We start from the raw sequence: 20180 nt of genomic DNA, 5'->3' as shown, positions 1-20180 counted from the left end.
ACGGAAAATTGCTTAAAAAATATTGTTTAATGTATAAATCCTTTACACCCAGTTGTCAGTTGTTTAGTTTATTAAATTAGTTCTTTATTTATGAATAAAGGAGATGAATAAATAGAATAAATTAATAAAGGGTTTAGTGAATTGAAAAAAAAGTTAGAATTAAAAACTAGGTATTAGATTTTTATTGATATCTTAAAAGATTCTAACAATATCGTCCTTATAAGAAACACTATTATTTTTCTTATTGAATTTCTTACTGTGCCTTAAAATAAATAAAAAGCAAGACTTATAAGATAAGAATTATATGAAGTTGGCCTTAAAAATGCTCTTGAAGTAAACTTAATTATTTAATACTTATAATATATTATATATTTTTATTTTATTTAAAGATTATTAGTGTTAAAATAAGGTTGTAAAGATATGCTATATAAGATTGTACAAAATAAGGAATTGATTCAGAAATAAGAAAGGCTCTAAAAAAACAAAATTCAAATAATTACTCTTTTTAAAATTCATGTGATTATGAATAAATAAAAAGTAATTTTTTAAAAAATAAAATAAAATTAAGTTTGATAAATAATATATATTAAAATATATATATTAGGAGATTTAAGTATATATGAAGAAAAAATAAAAGATGGCATCTAAAATGATACAGATGATTCAGGAAATGAAAATATAGCATTAGAATTAATTGAAAAAGACAGTGTCATAAACAGGGAAGACAGTATAATTTAAAGTTAGTAAAATTTAGTTGAAGAAAATGAACTGAAAATAGTTTTAGATTAAGATGACAATAAAATATTCAAGAAATTATTAAAAAGCGTTTAAGTAGATATTAAGACTTTATTGAATATTAATTTAGAAGAAGAAGCAAATAATGAAAATGAATATATAATGAAGGATAATGAAGGGAATAGCTTAGAAAATATAATTGGAAAACTTAGAAAAAAAGCATTCGCGAGCGATTGCTTTGATTAATTAATAGGGTCTTTATAAAAATTATTATTATTATCAGATGAGGAAGATAAAGCCAAAAGAATATTAACTACTTTAGATAAGGTTTTATCTAAAATTTTCTCCACACCTAATGGATGTATTTAATAAATATATAATAAGTTATTTGTACATTCAATAATAAATAAATAGAATTAAATGAAAAAGATTTAAGTTAATATATTGAAGATTATAAAAGTGTGGATTTTTTTGTGAAAAAAATATAGGAATTAGAAACTTAAAATAATAATTTATAGATTGATGTTAATAAATTAATAAAAGATAAGAATGAAGAATTGGGAAAAAATATTATTTTAAATAAAGAAAAAAAGGAAAATTCTTAAATAATAGAAAATTTAAAAAATGAAAATGAAAATTTTAAAAAGGAAATTGAATAATTAAATTTTAATTTAACAGAAGAATAAACTAAATATAATAATTTTAGAAAACTAAATATATAATTAGAAGAATAATTATAAAATATGATTATGGATATTAATTAAGAAAAAAAATAAAGTTTTATAAGTGATGATTATTAAAATAATAATAATAAAATAAATGAAAATTAAGATTTTCAAAAACAATGTGAAAATTTAGGATTATAAATTACAGAATTTAAATAAAAAATATAAAGTTTGTAAATATAGAAAAATAAATAAGTAAAAGAAATTGAAGAAAAAATTAATAAAATTAAAGATTAGGAAAAATAAATTGATGATTTAATTTAAGAAAATAATGAATTAAAATCTCAAATCGAATCTACAAATAATCATGTAAATTATAATATATATATATATATATATATATATATATATTTAATATATATATTTATTTTAATTTTATAATTTATAGTATTAATCAAAAATTACTTAAATATCTACAAATATTAATAATAATAATAATACAAATTAATCTAATAATACTATTTAACCTCAACCTTCTTAAAATAATATTCCTAATACTACTATTCCGCCATCTATCGAAATACCTCCACCTCCATCTATGGGAGTACCTCCACCACCATCTATAGTAGTACCTCCTCCACCATCTATGGGAGTACCTCCTCCACCATCTATGGGAATACCTCTACCACCCTCTATGGGAGTACCTCCACCACCATCTATTGGAGTACCTCCTCCACCATCTATGGGTGTACCTCCTCCACCATCTATGGGAATACCTCCACCACCCTCTATGGGAGTACCTCCTCCACCATCTATGGGAGTACCTCCTCCACCATCTATGGGAATATCTGCACCACCATCTATTGGAATACCTCCACCACCATCTATGGGAACACCTCCACCACCATCTATTGGAATACCTCTACCACCCTCTATGGGAGTACCTCCACCACCATCTATTGGAGTACCTCCTCCACCATCTATGGGTGTACCTCCTCCACCATCTATGGGAATACCTCCACCACCCTCTATGGGAGTACCTCCTCTACCATCTATGGGAATATCTGCACCACCATCTATTGGAATACCTCCACCACCATCTATGGGAATACCTCCTCCTCCCAATTCAATACCCCCTCTTCAAAATAATATACCTCCACCACCTGGATGTATACCCCCACCTCCTTTTGGAATACCATCTGCTCCTGGATCTATACCAACTCCACCTGGAGGTATACCCCCACCTCCTTTTGGAATACCATCTGCACCTGGATGTATACCAACTCCACCTGGAGGTATACCCCCACCTCCTGGAGGTATACCCCCACCTCCTGTTGGAATACCCCATATTCCTAATGGCTTATTACCACCTCCACCAGGAGGATTACCTCCACCTCCACCAGGAAGATTACCACCACCTCCAGGAGGATTACCTCCACCTCCAGGAGGACTACCACCACCTCCAGGAGGACTACCACCACCTCCAGGAGGATTACCATCTTTTCCAGGTGGAATACCCGGATTACCAGGATCAATTCCATAAATGGGTGGTGTTGTAGCAAAAAAGAAGAGAAACCCTCCTGTATAAATGAAGAACTTATTATGGAACTAAGTACAAGCTAATAACATTAAAAATACCATATGGGAAATTGTTGATGATGAACAAGTAAAACTAGACGAATAATTTTTGAATGAATAATTCGAGAAACCTGCTCTAATTACATAATCTTAAATAAAATAAGCAAATACTAAAGCAGGAGGATCTGCCGCTGCTGTATAAATAATAAAAAAAATAAGTTTAATTTAGCCAGATAGAACTAAAGTTTTAGAAATAATATTATAAAAATTAAGAATGTCTCCGCCAATTATGGCTAATGCTATTCTAACAGTAGACGAAAAAATATTAACATTAAGTACTTTATAATCATTAAATAACATAGCACCAAATAAAGAAGAATGTGACTAAGTTTCTATCTATATAGAAGGAGGTGGGTAAATAGATTAATTGGCAACCCCAGAAAGATTTATATTGGAAATTAAAGAAGTAAAAGGATATCATGATAGAATAAAAGGGCTTTTATTTGCGAAGACATATGAAGAAATGTTCACCGATTTAGAACCGAAAGTAAAAAAAATGAGTGATGGGATTAATTTCTTGAAAAAAAGTGAGAAAATAAAAGAAATGTTATAATATGTACTTGCTATAGGAAATTATTTAAACGGATAATCTATTAGAGGAGGCACTTATGGGTTTAAATTAGATACTTTGTTAAAATTAAGTGAAATTAAAATGAAAGATAATAGAACTACACTTATGATGTATGTTGTGGAAATTATAGAAAAAAAATTCGGGTTGATTATTACTGAATAGGAAGAGGAAAATTTATAATGTTTGGAGTCTATTCCGATATCTATACTGGTAACCGATCTTAATGAAATTAAAAAATAATTCAGAAGTATGTAAAAAGCTATTGCTTCATAAACGGAATTACCTTAAGATATTATTAGTGAAAAATTAAAAGGATTAGTTTCAGAAATCGAATAGAGAATTAATTTAAATGATAATAAAATTAAGGAAATAGATAGTCTTTATAAAGAAACTGCGGTTTTTTATTGTGAAAAAGTTAGTGAACCATCTGAAAAATTCGCGGAGAAATTCGGGAGTTTCTTTAGAAAAGCAAAAAGAGAAAAAATAGAAAAAGTTAAGATTGATGAAATGAAAAAAAAAGAATTGCTGAAATTACAAAAAGATAATAAAAATTTAAATAATAATGCTCAAAATAGTAAATGAAAAAAATATTATTATTATTTTTTTTTAATATTTTTATTTTTATTTTTTTGTTATTTAATAATTATAAATATTTTATTATATTATAATTATATTTTTTACTTCTTTTTTACTAATCTTTTTATTTCAAGCTAAAATAAATAAAATTAAACAATACTTGTTTATATTTGCATTAAAATTAAAATATAGTAATATTTAGATAAACAAAAAATTAATAAAAATAAAATAAAAAAATATGTCAAATTACAACGAAAAAACCTAAAAAAAAGATACTTAAGAAAGGGAAGAAATACTAATAAATAATAAAGAATTAGATGTATTTTAAAACCAGGAAACAAATTATAAAAAACCAGGATTATATTAAAAAATAAAACTAAATGAAGATACCATCTAATTATAAGCCGGTTAAGCTTTTCATAATTTTAGGCTTTATAAAGATGAAGATATTGGAATTAAAAAGAATTGCTAATAAGTAATTCTTAATTAAGTAATAAAAAAAAAATTATTGATTATTTTATCTTTTTTACATTTTAAATAAAAAAGGATTGGGATGAAGATATTGAAACTGATTTAAGTGTTGCTAAAAATGCTGTTAAAAAATGTTATAAGTAATTAAAAGTTGCTATTACTAATGTAAAGTCTGGTAAAGAACCTAATTATGAAAATTATTATTGCGATTCAAATGATAATCCTTATAAAATGGAAAATTTAATGATATAGAAAGATTATTTAAATAGTTAATAAAATAAATAAATTTAATCGAATAGTTAAACTGGATTATCATCTTAAATTAGTGAGTCTGGGATTAGTTCTTGCTTAAAAGAGTAATTTGAATATTCTAGTTAATATTATAAATATAAGGAAGATTATTATTAATATTGTAATGAAGATTGTTGATAATTTTTTTATTTTTTTTGGATTAAACTTTATATAATTAAAATATATTTAAAATTATAAAATATATTAATTTAAAAAAAAAAAAAAAAAATTATTTTTTATACTAAAAAGAGGATATTTATATATAGATTAAATTTAAATTAATATCCAATTAAAATATATATATAAATTTAAAAAAATAACGAAAAAATGAAATTTTTTTGTAAAAATTCATTTTAAATTTATTGTATTTATCATGAAAATCAACTAATAAATTATTTTTCAGAAAACAAAAGAAATCTCCTTTGTAAAACATGCATATAAGAACTCTAAATTAATGAATATGAAAATTTACATTCATTTTTAAATTATAATATATATTAGTAAAATCCATTAAGTACTAATAAATAATAATCTTTTTTATTTCTTTCTGATAAACTAAAATCTTAATTCAATACATTATTTTAATCTTCTTTATAAAATCATATTGATACAATAATAAAATAAATAAATATGTAATTAAATACAATAAAAAAAAATATATAGGACTCTTTATCTAATATTTTAGATAACTATTTATCAGAATAAGCTTTGATAAGAGAATAATAAAGATCAGTTGAATAATTATTATAAAATATAAATTCTGCAGAAAATAATTATGTAAAATATATTATAAATATAAAGAATAAAAAAAAAAAAACAAATAAATAAAAGGATAAAATTGATAACTCATTAAAGAAATTTATTACAGGAAATTAAGAAATTGAAAACTGTTAAGAAAAATTAGATAAATTTAATTCTGAACTCGATAAACTTTTTATATTATTTCGAGAATAATAAATTATCGAAATAGATTAAATAAAAAAAAATTTTAATAATTTAATAGAGAAAAGCCATTTTACAATATAATCATAAAATTATTAATAATATAAAAATTAATTAAAAATAGAAATTATTCATAAAGTAGTTAAAAATAATAATAATAAAATATAAAAACAGACTACGAATAAAAAACAAAGAAAACAATTAATTCTAATCAAAGTATTTTTTAAGAATTTATAAAATAACCGTCTTCTTCTTAAAATAATAATATAGAAGTTAATAAAACTTAGAAATTTCTCCCTAAAAATTAAAGTCTTTGGAATCCTAAAATAAGAGATCATAATCTATTAGATCTATTAGGACTTTATAATATTTACCTGATTTATAATAAGAAAAACCTAGATTTTCATTTAATAATTAATGTACATAAGAATAAACAAACCCTATAAAATCGTAAATGAACTAAGATTTAATTAAATCTTTATATTTTAATAAACCTATTTAAAAAAATAATATAAATAGAAATAATAATGAATAAAATGTAAAAAATAAATAAAATAGTCCTCCTTATTTAAATAAAAACACAATTTAAAATTCTTAATAAATTAATATAATGCAATAATGTTTATATGTAACTGGAAATAGTATAAGCAAAGATATAAGTTAGAAAAATTAACTTTAGGCAGAAATATAAATAGACTCTAATGTAGAAATAATATGTGCTTTTATCCTTAATTAGAATATTATAGTTTCAGGATAATCAGATGGAAAGATTATATTGTGGTTTTATCAGTAAAGTTAATAATAGGTTATTAATCTATAAAATTTTGTTAAAAATGCTTTAATTTAATAAAAAATATCGATTCCAGCACATTATGGTAAAGTTTTATGTTTAAAACCTTTTATTTAGACTAAGGGAATATTTATTTCTCTTGGAGAAAAAAATAACTACAAAAGTCGATAATCTTCAATAAAATTATGGATTATATCAGATAATTATAATTTAAACGAGATATAGGAATTTAGAAATTTACATTAAGTTTAAATGATAATATATATAAATATAAAAATATAATATATATATATATTTTTATAATAATATTTATATATATATATATATTTTTATATATATATATATATATATATATATATATATATTAATATAAGGAATCAATTTAATAAATAGAACTTATAAGTGAAGGTTATTTAAAAGCTGAATTTAATAAGAATACTAAAAAATGTAATAAAACTAATCATATATTAAAACGTAAACAGTTAAAAAGCAATAAGTATTCTAAAATAACATTGGAGAAGAAAATAATTAAACTTATATAAATAGGATAATTATTGCTACTTTCAGTATACAAGATTCAATAAGAATATGGAAAATTGATTCATAATAATCTGCATTTAAAAATTGTTTAGTTTAGAAATTATTTTAAGTTAATATGTTATTGTTCCCTTTATGTAAAAGCTTTGAGTATTATTAAAATACTATTTATTTTAATACCATTAGAAGTGTTTATTTTGCAAAAATAAATAAAGAATTTAATCAAATATCTGATATTTATTAACATGTAGTTTTCTTGAAAAATGACGATGCTATTTTGTAAATGAAGACCAATGAGAATGCTATAATTGTAATTTCAAAAAGTTTAAAAGTTACAGTATTTGAGTAATATTTAAAAAGCACTAAATATGAGTTTAATTTAGTTTCTTTTATTAAATTCTAGGATAATATTTTATAAGAAAATTAAATTAAATTAATATAATTTATTAATATAGTCAATGTTAATGAAAATTATATGGGAATAGGGTATATTTATAATGATTAATATTTATTGAGTATTTTTAATGTTAAAAATGGGAAAATTAAAGCCGAAAAAACTAATAATTTGAATCCTGTTTCTATTGTTTTATAGGTTTAAAATAATAATGATTTCTGTTTTACTGTAGAAGGTAAAAATCGTTTGAGAATGTGGTTTAATTTATTTAAAATATCTAATAATAAATAATTATCTATTAAAGAATTTAATTGAATAATCTTGTAAATGAAAAAATTTCTAAAAATAAAATAAGAATTAATATATATATATATAATAAATGTATTTTTTTTTTTTCATTATGATTTTTTTTTTTTTTAATAATCTCTCAATTATTATTTTTATAATAAATAATTTCTATTTTTATCCAAATATTCAATAACACCTTAACTCATGATAATTTTTTAATTACTAAAATCAATATCGAAGAATTTTGCTATAACTTCAATAGTTATTTCTTAATAATCATTATAATATTTTTCAAATAATGATTTTTAAAACTTATTTGAGTATCTTTCAAAAGTTTAAAGATTCCAGGCAATAAATTCCCACATTCTGTCAATATCTTTAGTATCTACACAATAAAGAATATAATATTAATTCATATTTCTTAGTTCTTCGGGAATACATTTATGTATAATTTTATCATTACCAATTATCCTAATTTCCGATTTATATTCTTTATAATTTTTCCTATATATTTTTCCTTTAAAGTGTATTTAAATAGGATCTAAAGCCTTTTCATATACTATAAAAAGGTTTTTTTATGGTTTTATTTTAGCTATATTTTCTTTAGATTTAACAACAAAAATAATATCTCTTCCATATATTTATAATCTATGCATTAAAAATCTGGCTTTCTCGATATTTTCTTTTAGTCCTTCGGATATAATAAATAGTTCCTCAGGTGAAATTTCCCAAACAACAGGCTCTATATTATTTTTGGAAGATAGATTAATACAGTTTATTTAATATAACTATTCATATTCTTCAAATACTGTATCGTATGAATTCGGGTTTATTTTTTGGATTTTTCTTTCTATTAAATAAATTATTATTAAATATTTAATTTTAGAAAAGAATTTTGTTGATTTTAATAATATTTTCTTATGTTCAGGTTTCTTTTATTCTACTTTATCATTTATCATATAATCTTTTTTGTTTTCTTCTTTAAGTGCTTCCACATCGAGTGTATTTTCAGTTATTTGAACACAATTATTATTTATTTTAGTATTGTCTATTTATATATTTCCTTCTGTATTGACTTATATTCCTTATATTAATTACTCACTTATTATTGTCATTAAATTTTACGATTTTGAATTTATGGTGGGATATAATTTCTTTATTTAGTTTAAGTTTATATCTATTTAGACTAAATTTTCTTACTGAATTTCCTATTAGTTTTCTATATCATCATCTTATTGCCATGCCTAACGTTTTTTTGTTTTTCATGTTTTGGTCTTTCACCCTAATAAAGAACATTATAAACAATTTGATTTCCTTCCTTTTAACATTCTACGTAATGTATTACATTCGAAATATTTGTATTTTATACTATTTTTTATTCTACTTATTCTATTTATGCATTTTCATCTATTTATTAATCTTGTTCTTATATTTCCTTTTTATTTGAAAAAAAAAAAAAAAAAAAATATTAAATATATATGTATATTTACTTAAAGTAAAGCATTATGATTACTTTTAATAGTAATATATTAATTTTCTTTAAAGTAAATTTCCGACGCTCCTTTAATAGAAAGTTTTGTAAGAAGAAAATCAGCAAAAGGCTTAGACTAAGAATTAAGAAGTTAATTTTAATTATATAAATATTATCCTCTGATTTTATTTTTTATAGGTTTTTTAGTGTTTTCGTTATTTTTTTAAGAATTAGCTTATTCTAATTAAAGTAAGTGTTTTTAATTTTGACTAGATGTCTATTTATTTCTAATAGTTAATTATTTTTGGCGAATATTTTATAGTTATTAAGTATTATTGTTATTATTATAAGATTCAGTTTTTTACATTTGGACATTATATTTATTTTTTGATTCTCGTCTTTTTTCCATTTCTATTAAGTCGAATGTATATTTATTATCTTTCTGGTATATATTTACTATATACATTTTATTTTAAATCATTTTAAATGTTCTTTTAACTTTAGGACCTAATTTTTCGTTTTCTAAATGTTTTTATTTTTTCTTTAGATTTTAATTTATGTCCATTCTTATTTTTTATATTACCTATTTTTTTGTTTTGTTTAAATAATTATTATATTGTATTAATTTTACCTATATTATTTTTATATATAACAGACAGATTTTATTATTAGATAAAGATTTTGAACTTAATATTTACTTAAATTTAATTTTTTTTAATCTTTTTAAGAGATGTAATTTTTCTCTTCTTCTATAACAATTTTTTAATCAAAACATTGAATAAGTAGTTTTTGGCATGTAAATGATATAATCATCCTTTATTAGAGGTAATTTATAAACTATTTAAATATTTTTTAATAATATTTATTGTCATGTAATCCTTAAATATCTTCCCACTATTAGAATTTTATTTTTTGGTAAAATAAATATATATATAATTACTTGATTTTCAGTTAAAAATAAAGGAATATTATCATCTCTTGCGATTTTGTTTTTTTAATTTTTCTAAGCAAGATAGTTTTCTTTTGTTTTTAAATAATTAACTCTTATGACCTTTTTATTATTATTATTATTTTTATTTTTCGGAAAAAAAAAAAAAAACTTTTTTTTATAATTTATTTTATTTTCGAGGAAGTTTAGTAATAATAAGTTTAAGTTCATTTGATTATTTAAGTAAATAATATTGAATTTTAAAATAAAGTTAGTTAATAATAAATATTTCATTATAAATATGTATTTATTAGTTGCAATGTATATTAATAACTTATTCTAGTTTATTTAGAAGTAGTTTTTTCCTCCAATTTTTTTAGACTTTAATAATAAAATATTCATCCATAATACTTTCAGCTTTATTTTTAATATCTTCCACATTATAACTACACGACTAATTTTTTGCTTCATAATTAATTATTTCGGTTTATTCACAAATTTCCTCAAAAATAGGTTACCAAAATTTCTTTAATTATTAAATATTTTTATCTTCTACTATTTACTTTAAATTGTTTTTTCTAAACCATGTTAAATATAAGATATATCCTTTTCCTAATTATATTTACTATTCATTAAAAGGTTAAATATGAAATTAAAGAGAAGATATATTGAAATATATCTTATAAAATATATTTTATTTTGTTTATATTGTAAGAAGCTCAATATAAGTCTTTTATCCATCTATTAAATCAACTAAACTTTATATTCTCTAATTAGTATTTTAATTAAATTGTAGATTTTCTTAGTTTGTTTCTGATTATTAATTAAAATTATTATAAATTTTATTAAAAAAATAAATTTATTCCATCATATCTTAATTAATCTAAAATTAATTCCTTTTTTTTATTTTTTATAAAAATATAATAAAACATTTATATTTAAACCTAAAATGATTATCTAAATATATTCTCGTTCCATTCCTTTAAAGCTAAAAGACTTTAATTTATAATAATTTTTTTTAAAGTATTCTATTCATCATCTAAAATAATCCCAACAACAATAATGCTTTTATAATCATTATTTACATATATATCAAACGAGAATATAATTCCACCAATTTTATATATTTAGTCCTTTATTAATTTATTTTTTTTATGAAAAATTAATTATTTTTTATTTTATTTTTTATAAAAAATTAAATATTTTTATTTTTTTTAGAAAAAATTAATTATTTTATTTACTTTTTCAATTAAAATACCATCTTATTTAGGCTTTTCAATATGTTCCTATTCGACATTAGCATTATCTTCAAAAGCATTCATAAAATTAAGTATAACTTTCGAATAATCAGAAGAAGGTCGAGTCATTTAAGCTCGCATTTGTAAATCTTCATGTTCTTTAATTTTTTTGGTTTAAAATATATTTTTATTTCTAAAGCTAACAAATTTTCTGAATATTTTTTAAATTAATTTAGCATAATCATCCCCTTTTATATATATATATATATATATATATATATATATATATATATATATATATATATATATATATATATATATATATTAATTTAAATAAAATAAAAATACCTATTTTTGATTCAATAACATTTTCATTTTATTTAGTTTCGTATTGATAATAGTTTATTAAGGAATTTCTTTTGTTCATATATGATCTTAAAGTTCTTTAATTAAAAATTTTTCTAGTTTCTAAAGTTTAATCCTTAATACTATAATCTTCTCCTAATTTTTAATTAATTTCTATTTAAATATTTGGAGATTATTTCTTCTATTCTCGGACTTTGTATTTTTAATTAATCCTTTACTATTTTAAGACTTGTTTTTTAAAGTAATATTCTGCCGTAAAAATTAAGGTCACTCATATTAAAATATGAATATAATTTCTTTTTATTATATTGAATATATTATATCACATATATATAAAAAAAACCTATTCTTGAGAAATAATATCTTCAAAGGAATTTTTTTTTTGCATTTTAAAGCAAGTATTTTTTTGACTTTATTAAAATGTAAATTAAAAAAATAAACTTTATGTTAATAAATATCGAGTTTTTTAGAAATATTGGCAATATCTTTATCCATATTTTTACTTTTTTCTAACAATAGTTTGAATTCATATCTTTTTAGTTTTCCTCTTATCATAGCCTAAACTTTAGCTAGAGCTTTTTAATTGACAAGTAAATTATGGAAGTTTTTATCTTCTAGTTATCTATTTTTAAATTCTTATATAATATCCAAGGCATTACTAGAATATTTTATAAAAGAACTTTTTGGACGAATGTCAATTATTTCTTAAATAGTAGAACTATCAAAATCCTTCCATATTTAAAATATTATTTTATCAAAAGGCAAAACATTAAAATTTAATTTATTTGTAAGATTTTTTCCTGTTAATTATAATTTTTTTGTAGATATTACTTCCTAGATAAAAATTCGGATAATAGTGTGTGTATTATCAAGTAAAAATACAAATGTTTTTATAGTTTCTATTCGCTTATCTTTTTAAATTTTGTATTTTCGTCTTTCTATTACTCCACGAATACTTGATTAAATAAATAAAGCGGATTTAACAAAATCGTTTCCAAAAGATGCAAATTTTAATTTTTTAAACTATTTTATCTCGAAAATTAAGAAGTATCAGTTATACCTTCAATTATTATTCTATCATTCTATATAAAAAATTATAAAATATAATATTTAATAAATAAAATAATATATAAAATATATAAAAAATAAAAAATTAAATAAAATAAAAAAATTAAAATAAATTCATTGAAAAAAATATAAAAATATAAAAATATAAAAATATAAAAATATATATATATAAATATATATATATATATTTATATATTTATATATTTATATTTATTTTTAGATATTTAGATATTTTTTTATTTATTTTTATTTTTATACTTCTATAAAAATAGATGAAATTATTTGTTAACAAAAATACTTTAAATAAGATATTTTTTTAAAATTATTAAAAGGATATTTAATTTCTTTTAGTTTTTATTTGAATCTTAATAAGTTATTTAAATCTAATTGCTATTCACTTTTTTTTTCTTCATTTTGTAAATTATTGCATATTAAATATAAATTATTATAATTTTAATCTACTAATGCTATCACATTAAAATGTTTTTTTTTAGCATCTGCAAAATTTAAATTATTATCATCTAAATATCTTAACATTTATATTTATTTATATACTATTATTTTACTATTATTTTCTTTATTGAATTTAATTTTTCTTCTTATTAATATTCCTCTAAAATATTTTTAAATAGTTACACAAGCTTTATCTTTTTTTTTTTAATTTTCTTGTTAAATTAATAATTCTTCCTTTTTAATTTTATTTTCATTTAAATAAAAAGTAAAAAAAAATTAATTTTACTTTTTTCTTTAATTAAATTTATAATTATTTTCTATAATTATAATATTATTTTTATAATATTTTTTATTTATTTTAATCTATATATTATTTTTATGTATTTTTAGGTGTAAATGTAGCCATTTTTGGTGTATTCGAAACTAATAAAAAACTACTATTTGCTTTTTTTCTCATATTCTCTATTTCTCTTTTTGTGTCTTAACTGTTTTTGTTTTTGTGATATTAATTTTATTCCAATTAAATATATAAATTTTAATTATTAATATCATTTTAATTTAATGTTTTTTCTGTATTTAATTTAGAATAACCGTTTACAGCTTCATCATTTATTGGAATAATAATATTCTCTTATTATTAAATGTTGTTTTCAATGATTTCCTGTTAATTATTTATTTATTGTATTTAAACTTATTATTATTATTATTAATTATAGTGAATATTTTCTTAATACTACTATTTACTTTCTTAAAGCAATTGTGCATTTAATTTTCTTTCTTTTTTTAAAATTATGTTCTTAAACTTTAAAATAATATATTTTATTTTTTAAAAAAAAAATATAAAAATATTTTTAATTTATTTTACTAAAATCTAATTTTATCTTTTTTAACAATAATCAATATAATTTTTAACTAATTTTACTATCTTTACTTCAACTTCTATATTTTCATAAATCTTTTATATTATTATATAAAAAATATAATATAATAAATATATTACATTTTTTTATTATTAATCTTAAAGTTTAACTCCATAATTATTTATTGATTTTAAAAATTAAATTCTTTAAATTTTAGAATTTTCATCTTCACTATATAATAAATAAATATAAAATATTTTTATTCAAAAAAAAAATGAAACAATAAACAATATAAAATGTTTTTATTTAAAAAATATTAGAAATAAAATATTTTTATTTAAAAAGAAAGAAAAAAAAATATTTTGATTAAAAAAATATATTTATATAAAATAAAATATATATATATAATATAAATACATATAAATATATATATAATAATAAATATAATAATATATATATATATATATATATATATTTATATTACGAATTTTCAGAATCACTCCAATCTACAATTTGAGCAATTTATTAAATTTCATTGTTTTCATCAAAATTATTTATTTTTTAACTTTTAGAATTACTTTTTTCATTAATGCTAAAATCTTTGAAATTCTATTAATCTCTTAAACGACTATATTTTTGTTTTTATTCTTATTACTTTTTATATTTATTTTTAGAATCTGTGTCATTTTTATTTTATAAATTAAATGCACTGTTAGGTCTTTTTTATCTTAATTATTTAAAATAAAAAAAAATTATTTATAAAAATTTATATATATTACTATAATTTAGCTTTATTTTTTATAGTATATTTATTAAAAATAGATTCATTATTAAAGAAATTATTTTGTTTTGTTAATAGTTAAGTTTTATTTAAATTTTTATTTTTTAGTATACTTTATTCTAAATCTTAATAAGAATTATAAATTTATTATTTTTTTCCTCTAAAATGTTTTTTTAAAGCATTTTCATATGAATTTTTGAATTTCTTATATAATTTTTCATCTTAAGAAAGTCCATATTCTTCTAATAAACTAAAACTTTATTTATAAAAATCAATACATTTTTCAAAATTTCCTAAATATTCTTCTTCACAACCTAAATTATGATAACTAATACCTGCATATCTAACTTTTTATTAAAAATCTTCTTTTTTAATCTAATCTTCTCCTAATCCGAGTATTTCCAAAAGTTCTCTCTAACATTCAATGATAGCTTATTTCGCATATTCAGCAGCTTTTTAATGATTTGCAATTTAAGAATAAACCGCTGTTATATTTAAATAAGTAATTCCTGTGTACATAATATTTGGAAATTATAATATTAATTCTAAGGCTTCTTCTAAAACTTTTTTTGCTTTTTTTAAATTCCCAGTTCTTCTATATACACATCCTATATTATTTAATGCTAATATTCTTTTTTCTGGTATCTTTTATTATATTTAATTAATATATATATTATATTTTTTGTAAAAAAAAAAAAAAAAAAAACGAATAAATAAGTTATTTTTTTTTATTTAACTTTTTCAATATATAATTTAGGGTCAGTCATTTTTATTGAAAAAACTAAAATTTATTAAGCATTTTCGAACTAAAATTCTGAAAGTAATTTCATAGAATGATCACATAGAAATTATAATATATTATTATATATTTATATAAATTCTTATGAATTTTTTTTATATTAATGCTCGATTTTTAAAATTACTTTATATTTTATTTGTTATTTTTTTTTTTTTTAAAAAAAAAATTATATTTATTTATATAGTATTTATTTTTTATATATTACAGCTTTCTATTGAATCTAATCCTTATAATATTTAACCATTTAAAATTTATTAAATAGATTCCTCTTTTAATTTTTAAATTTATTCTATAGTTGTTATTGTGTGATCATTTTCATAACTTTTTAAATTTAATTTGGGTGTTTTAGTTTAAAAAAAGTTTTATTTAGTTAATTAGTGAGTGCTTTTATTTTTATAAGGCGTGCTTGGTTTTAATTAAAGCAATCTTTTTTATTTATTTGAAACTAAATTATTATCATTTATTAGATAATTATTCATTTATTAATCTATTTTTTTTTTTTTTTTTTTAATAATGTTTATTTATTTAATTTTATTATTATTTTTTTTTATTTTTTTTTTAAACTAAAAAAATTATTTATAAAGATAATTTTCATTAATAAATATAATTAATATTATTAAATAAAACAAAACAAAAAATGGAATAAAATAATTCAAATTAAGTATATAATTTTATTTAATCAGAATATACCGATATATGTTCATATCCAGTAAAAAAATAAAAATTATATTTATTTAATTGATTAAAATAAATAATATTAAATATTAAAAAAAAATATAAGAATGTTGAGTTTCCGAAAATAGTATATAATATACCTTAAAATGAAAAGAATTTAGCAATTAAAGCAATTATTTTAAGAAAAAAAAGATAAAGAGAATATGATAGAATATTATTTAATAATGATATTAAAATAAGATCAAAAGAAGAAGAAAAAGAACTTTAAAAAGATCGAAAAGGATTTATTAATTACTTATCTTTTAAATATAAAAATTAATTTCCACCAGAATTACTTGATAAATCAAAAAAAATAAAAGCTTAATTAGTTAAAGAATATTCTTATTTAGATGTTTTTCGATTAATTGAAGAAAAATATTGTATTTTCTTTAAAAAATTATAATTAAATTATAATTTAAAAAATAGCAAAAAAAGCAACAAAAAAATAGCAAAAAATGGAATAGAAAAAAAATGAAAATACAGAAGAGAAAAAAAAAAAGAAAACAAAAAAAGATAAAGAAAAAGAAAAAGAAGAAGAAGAAAAAGAAAATAAAAAATAAAAATTAGAAGAAGTTATTATTTATATATTATATATATATTTATATAATATATATAAATATATATATATATATTTAGTCTATTTAAGATTTGTATGATATTTAAGAAAATAATTAAATTGAAGATTTTGAAGAAGATGGTAGTGGTGGTTATGAAGATGATTGAAACTTTTATATAATAACTATATTAATAATTTTTTTTTTTTTAATTAATCTATTTATTTTTATAGTCATATCATTATATTTAAGCAATAATAATATTTTAATATTTTTTTTAAAAAAAAAATAAAAATTTAAAAATAAAAAATTAATAATAATATTATATTTAAAAAAAATGATTAAATAATAAAATATAAAAGGAACATTAAATTTTTAAAACAAAATTATTAAAACTTTTTAAGAAGAATAAAACTAATTTAATATTGAAGATGCTAAAGTATACATTAATTTATTTAGTTTTTCTATTTATATTAATTTTTTTTTTTAAAAAAAAAGTCATTAGCTTATTAAGAATAAGTAAAATCATATATTCGCTAATAAGAAAAAGTCGATAAAAAATTGAAATTTCAATAAGAAATTTAACAAAGAGCTTAAAAAATAGCAAAATAAAATAAATAAAAATAGCTTTAAGAAGAAAAAAATAAAGTTATTTATGATATTTCTAAAATAAAAAAAAAAAAAAAAATTATTAAATAAAAAAAATTTAGTAAGAATAAAAGTAAAAGTTAATTTAAAAAAATAAAAAATAGTACATTATATACAAACATTAAAGATGAATCATTAAGCAATATAAATTTTGATAATAGTATTATTATTTTCTCTCTCTTTTTTTATAAAAAAAGGATATATATTAATATAAATTATAAAAAGATGTCCCTAAAGATGAAATATCAGTTTCATATCCAACTCTTAAGAAATAATAATAAAAAAAAACTAATACACAAGTTATTTTTCCTTAAATAAATAATTCTAATGATTGTAGTTAATCAGAAGATGAAATAGATTATGAAATTTGTAATTTTATAGATGCGGATGAAGCAATAAATAAATATTCTAATATACGTCAACATTTATATGAAATTACTATGAAAATAAATGGTATATGATAATACTTATATATTATATATTAGTATATATTTTTATTTTAAATAAATAAATAAAAATTAATTTTTTTATATAAATAATTAAAATAATATTAATTTTTTTTTAATATTATTTATTAATATGTAAATAAAAAATAATAGTTAATAATATTATATTTATCTACTTTTTTTTTTCTAATGTTTTAGTTTTCCTTCAATAAGTTTTTCTAATTTAACTACATCTTCCGCAAATTTGTTAATACCTTCAGATAATTTTTCAACAGCCATTGGATCAGCTTTTTTAAAAAAGTAATATTTATATATATATATATTTTAGAATATAACAAAAAAATACTATTATGTAACCAACGAAAAGCTTTTTCATCCATTTAAATTTTTTAAATTTCGTCTAATTAAGCTTTTTCTTTACTTAATTTGCATTCAATATTCTTTTCTTTCATTTCTTTTAATTCCTCAAGTAATTTTGGAGAAATAGTTAATTTATCACATCCAGCTAAATTAATGATTTCACTAGTGTTTCTAAAAGAAGCCCCCTTTTTTGTTATTTAAAAAAAAACAAAAAACATAAATTTTTACCATAACAATAGTCTTATAATCAAATTTTTTGTAGTAATTGTATATTTTCTATACACTAATAACTCCCGGATCTCTTTCATCACTAAAGTTTTAGTCAGGATTTTTACTTCTATGCCAATCTAAGATTCTTCCAACAAAAGGAGATATCAAAGCGACTTAAGCTTCAGCACAAGCGACAGCTTAAGCAAAAGAAAAAAGTAAAGTCAAATTGCATTTAATTTTATCTTTTCTTAAGGCTTCTGCAGCTTTAATACCTTCCCAAGTGGAGGCAATTTTAATTAAAATCCTATCTTTTGAAATTCCGAATTCTTCATACAATTTAATGATATTTTTAGCCTTTTGAAAAGAAAAATATTTTTTTTTTTTAAAAAAAAAAAAAATATACAAATAGACACAAATATTATAAAAACATAATATATATATACCCTATTAATATTTCCTTGTTTGTCAAAAGAAAGCCTTGCATCAACTTCTGTAGAAACAACTCCAGGAACTAATTTAAGAATTTCCTTTCCAAAATTAACACAAACAACATCAGCGACAAAAGATAAAAACTAGCCTTGTTTTTCAACTGAAAGTTTTCCGAAATCAAATTCTTCGGCTTATTCGTTTCCTTTCGTTTCTTCTTTTTTTTTTCCTTTTCTTATAGAACTACGAGCTTAGGCGGGAGCAAAAAATCTATTATAGTTTTATTTACTCCAGTTTATGGCGTCGTCTATTAATTTCTCGTATTCAGGCTTGTTTGCAGCTTAGAGAATTAAAGAAGGGTTTGTTGTGGCATCTTCAGGGCTGTATTAAGCTATTTCTTTAAAGTCTCCTGTATCAGCAACTACTGTGGTGTACTTTTTTTTTATTTTTTTTCATAATATATGATTTATTTTTAGTTTTTTACTTGTTTTAATTAGACTAAAGCGTCAGAGTCATTCAGTTTCATCTTTTTACAAGGAGATTATCCATTTAGTTTTTATGGAGTATTTTATTTAGACATTTTTTTTTTATTAAGTCTTTTTAATTTATTTAATTTTATTTATATAATTATTTTTTTAATTTCAAATATAAAATTTTATATTAAAAAAATAAAGGAAAATGAAGGTGTTTTCTTTTTGTTTTTTAATTATTATAGCGATTTAGTTTATATTAATATAATTATTTTGTTATTAGAAGGTTTGTTAAAAATTATTTTAGTATTTATTCTTCGTAATAATATAAATGTATGATATTTATATATACGACTTTTGGATATAATGAAATAATATAAAATAATTAATATTATAGTTTGTATAATATTTATCATTTAATAAAAGAATTGATCTTGTAATAATATTAATAAATTGAAATTTTAATTAAGATTTATTTTTAAATTATAAT

At 18.9% G+C, this 20180-nt stretch overlaps 4 protein-coding genes across 4 annotated transcripts, besides 46 other annotated features; 2 read left to right on the top strand and 2 right to left on the bottom strand. All coding sequences in view use genetic code 6, as the record gives it.

Annotated features, from left to right (window-relative positions):
• Positions 1-304: 304 nt before the first annotated feature.
• On the top strand, positions 305-772 carry IMG5_185370 (hypothetical protein; the record flags this gene model as incomplete). Its single annotated transcript, XM_004027250.1, has 3 exons — positions 305-333; positions 390-537; positions 605-772. The coding sequence occupies 3 exons, from the start codon at positions 305-307 to the stop codon at positions 770-772; spliced, it is 345 nt and encodes a 114-aa protein (XP_004027299.1).
• Positions 575-603: a microsatellite.
• Positions 773-1346: 574 nt separating the features above from the next.
• Positions 1347-1396: a microsatellite.
• Positions 1397-1554: 158 nt separating this feature from the next.
• Positions 1555-4191, top strand: IMG5_185360 (hypothetical protein; the record flags this gene model as incomplete). Its single annotated transcript, XM_004027249.1, has 2 exons — positions 1555-1581; positions 1849-4191. 2 exons carry the CDS (start codon positions 1555-1557, stop codon positions 4189-4191), a joined length of 2370 nt encoding a protein of 789 aa, XP_004027298.1.
• Positions 1776-1824: a microsatellite.
• Positions 1982-2516: a microsatellite.
• Positions 2560-2712: a microsatellite.
• Positions 2603-2734: a microsatellite.
• Positions 2613-2723: a microsatellite.
• Positions 2626-2734: a microsatellite.
• Positions 2626-2746: a microsatellite.
• Positions 2695-2746: a microsatellite.
• Positions 2763-2898: a microsatellite.
• Positions 2773-2892: a microsatellite.
• A 4-nt stretch (positions 4192-4195) lies between the features above and the next one.
• Positions 4196-4240: a microsatellite.
• Positions 4241-5969: 1729 nt separating this feature from the next.
• Positions 5970-6026: a microsatellite.
• A 911-nt stretch (positions 6027-6937) lies between these two features.
• Positions 6938-7044: a microsatellite.
• Positions 6949-7040: a microsatellite.
• Positions 7045-10135: 3091 nt separating the features above from the next.
• On the bottom strand, positions 10136-11962 carry IMG5_185350 (hypothetical protein; the record flags this gene model as incomplete). Its single annotated transcript, XM_004027248.1, has 5 exons — positions 10136-10183; positions 10310-10420; positions 11383-11430; positions 11539-11783; positions 11884-11962. The coding sequence occupies 5 exons, from the start codon at positions 11960-11962 to the stop codon at positions 10136-10138; spliced, it is 531 nt and encodes a 176-aa protein (XP_004027297.1).
• Positions 11440-11536: a microsatellite.
• Positions 11788-11860: a microsatellite.
• A 1022-nt stretch (positions 11963-12984) lies between the features above and the next one.
• Positions 12985-13162: a microsatellite.
• Positions 12988-13066: a microsatellite.
• Positions 13026-13134: a microsatellite.
• Positions 13092-13148: a microsatellite.
• Positions 13092-13156: a microsatellite.
• Positions 13128-13179: a microsatellite.
• Positions 13128-13213: a microsatellite.
• Positions 13145-13226: a microsatellite.
• Positions 13154-13224: a microsatellite.
• A 470-nt stretch (positions 13227-13696) lies between the features above and the next one.
• Positions 13697-13748: a microsatellite.
• Positions 13732-13802: a microsatellite.
• Positions 13803-14573: 771 nt separating this feature from the next.
• Positions 14574-14661: a microsatellite.
• Positions 14633-14688: a microsatellite.
• Positions 14634-14690: a microsatellite.
• Positions 14654-14746: a microsatellite.
• Positions 14677-14763: a microsatellite.
• Positions 14764-16596: 1833 nt separating this feature from the next.
• Positions 16597-16640: a microsatellite.
• A 353-nt stretch (positions 16641-16993) lies between these two features.
• Positions 16994-17032: a microsatellite.
• Positions 16995-17045: a microsatellite.
• Positions 17046-17057: 12 nt separating this feature from the next.
• Positions 17058-17133: a microsatellite.
• Positions 17060-17133: a microsatellite.
• Positions 17063-17139: a microsatellite.
• Positions 17065-17149: a microsatellite.
• A 4-nt stretch (positions 17150-17153) lies between these two features.
• Positions 17154-17208: a microsatellite.
• Positions 17158-17208: a microsatellite.
• A 206-nt stretch (positions 17209-17414) lies between these two features.
• Positions 17415-17450: a microsatellite.
• Positions 17451-18269: 819 nt separating this feature from the next.
• Positions 18270-18339: a microsatellite.
• Positions 18340-18743: 404 nt separating this feature from the next.
• IMG5_185340 (hypothetical protein) lies at positions 18744-19800 on the bottom strand (the record flags this gene model as incomplete). The annotated part of the gene is made up of 3 exons (XM_004027247.1): positions 18744-19148; positions 19238-19654; positions 19705-19800. The coding sequence occupies 3 exons, from the start codon at positions 19798-19800 to the stop codon at positions 18744-18746; spliced, it is 918 nt and encodes a 305-aa protein (XP_004027296.1).
• A 349-nt stretch (positions 19801-20149) lies between these two features.
• Positions 20150-20180: part of a microsatellite that runs on past the window's edge.

Source organism: Ichthyophthirius multifiliis (genome assembly GCF_000220395.1).
Source record: "Ichthyophthirius multifiliis unplaced genomic scaffold scaff_1120509251342, whole genome shotgun sequence".
Lineage (NCBI taxonomy): Eukaryota > Ciliophora > Oligohymenophorea > Hymenostomatida > Ichthyophthirius > Ichthyophthirius multifiliis.
This window is presented reverse-complemented; position numbering and strand designations above follow the sequence as displayed.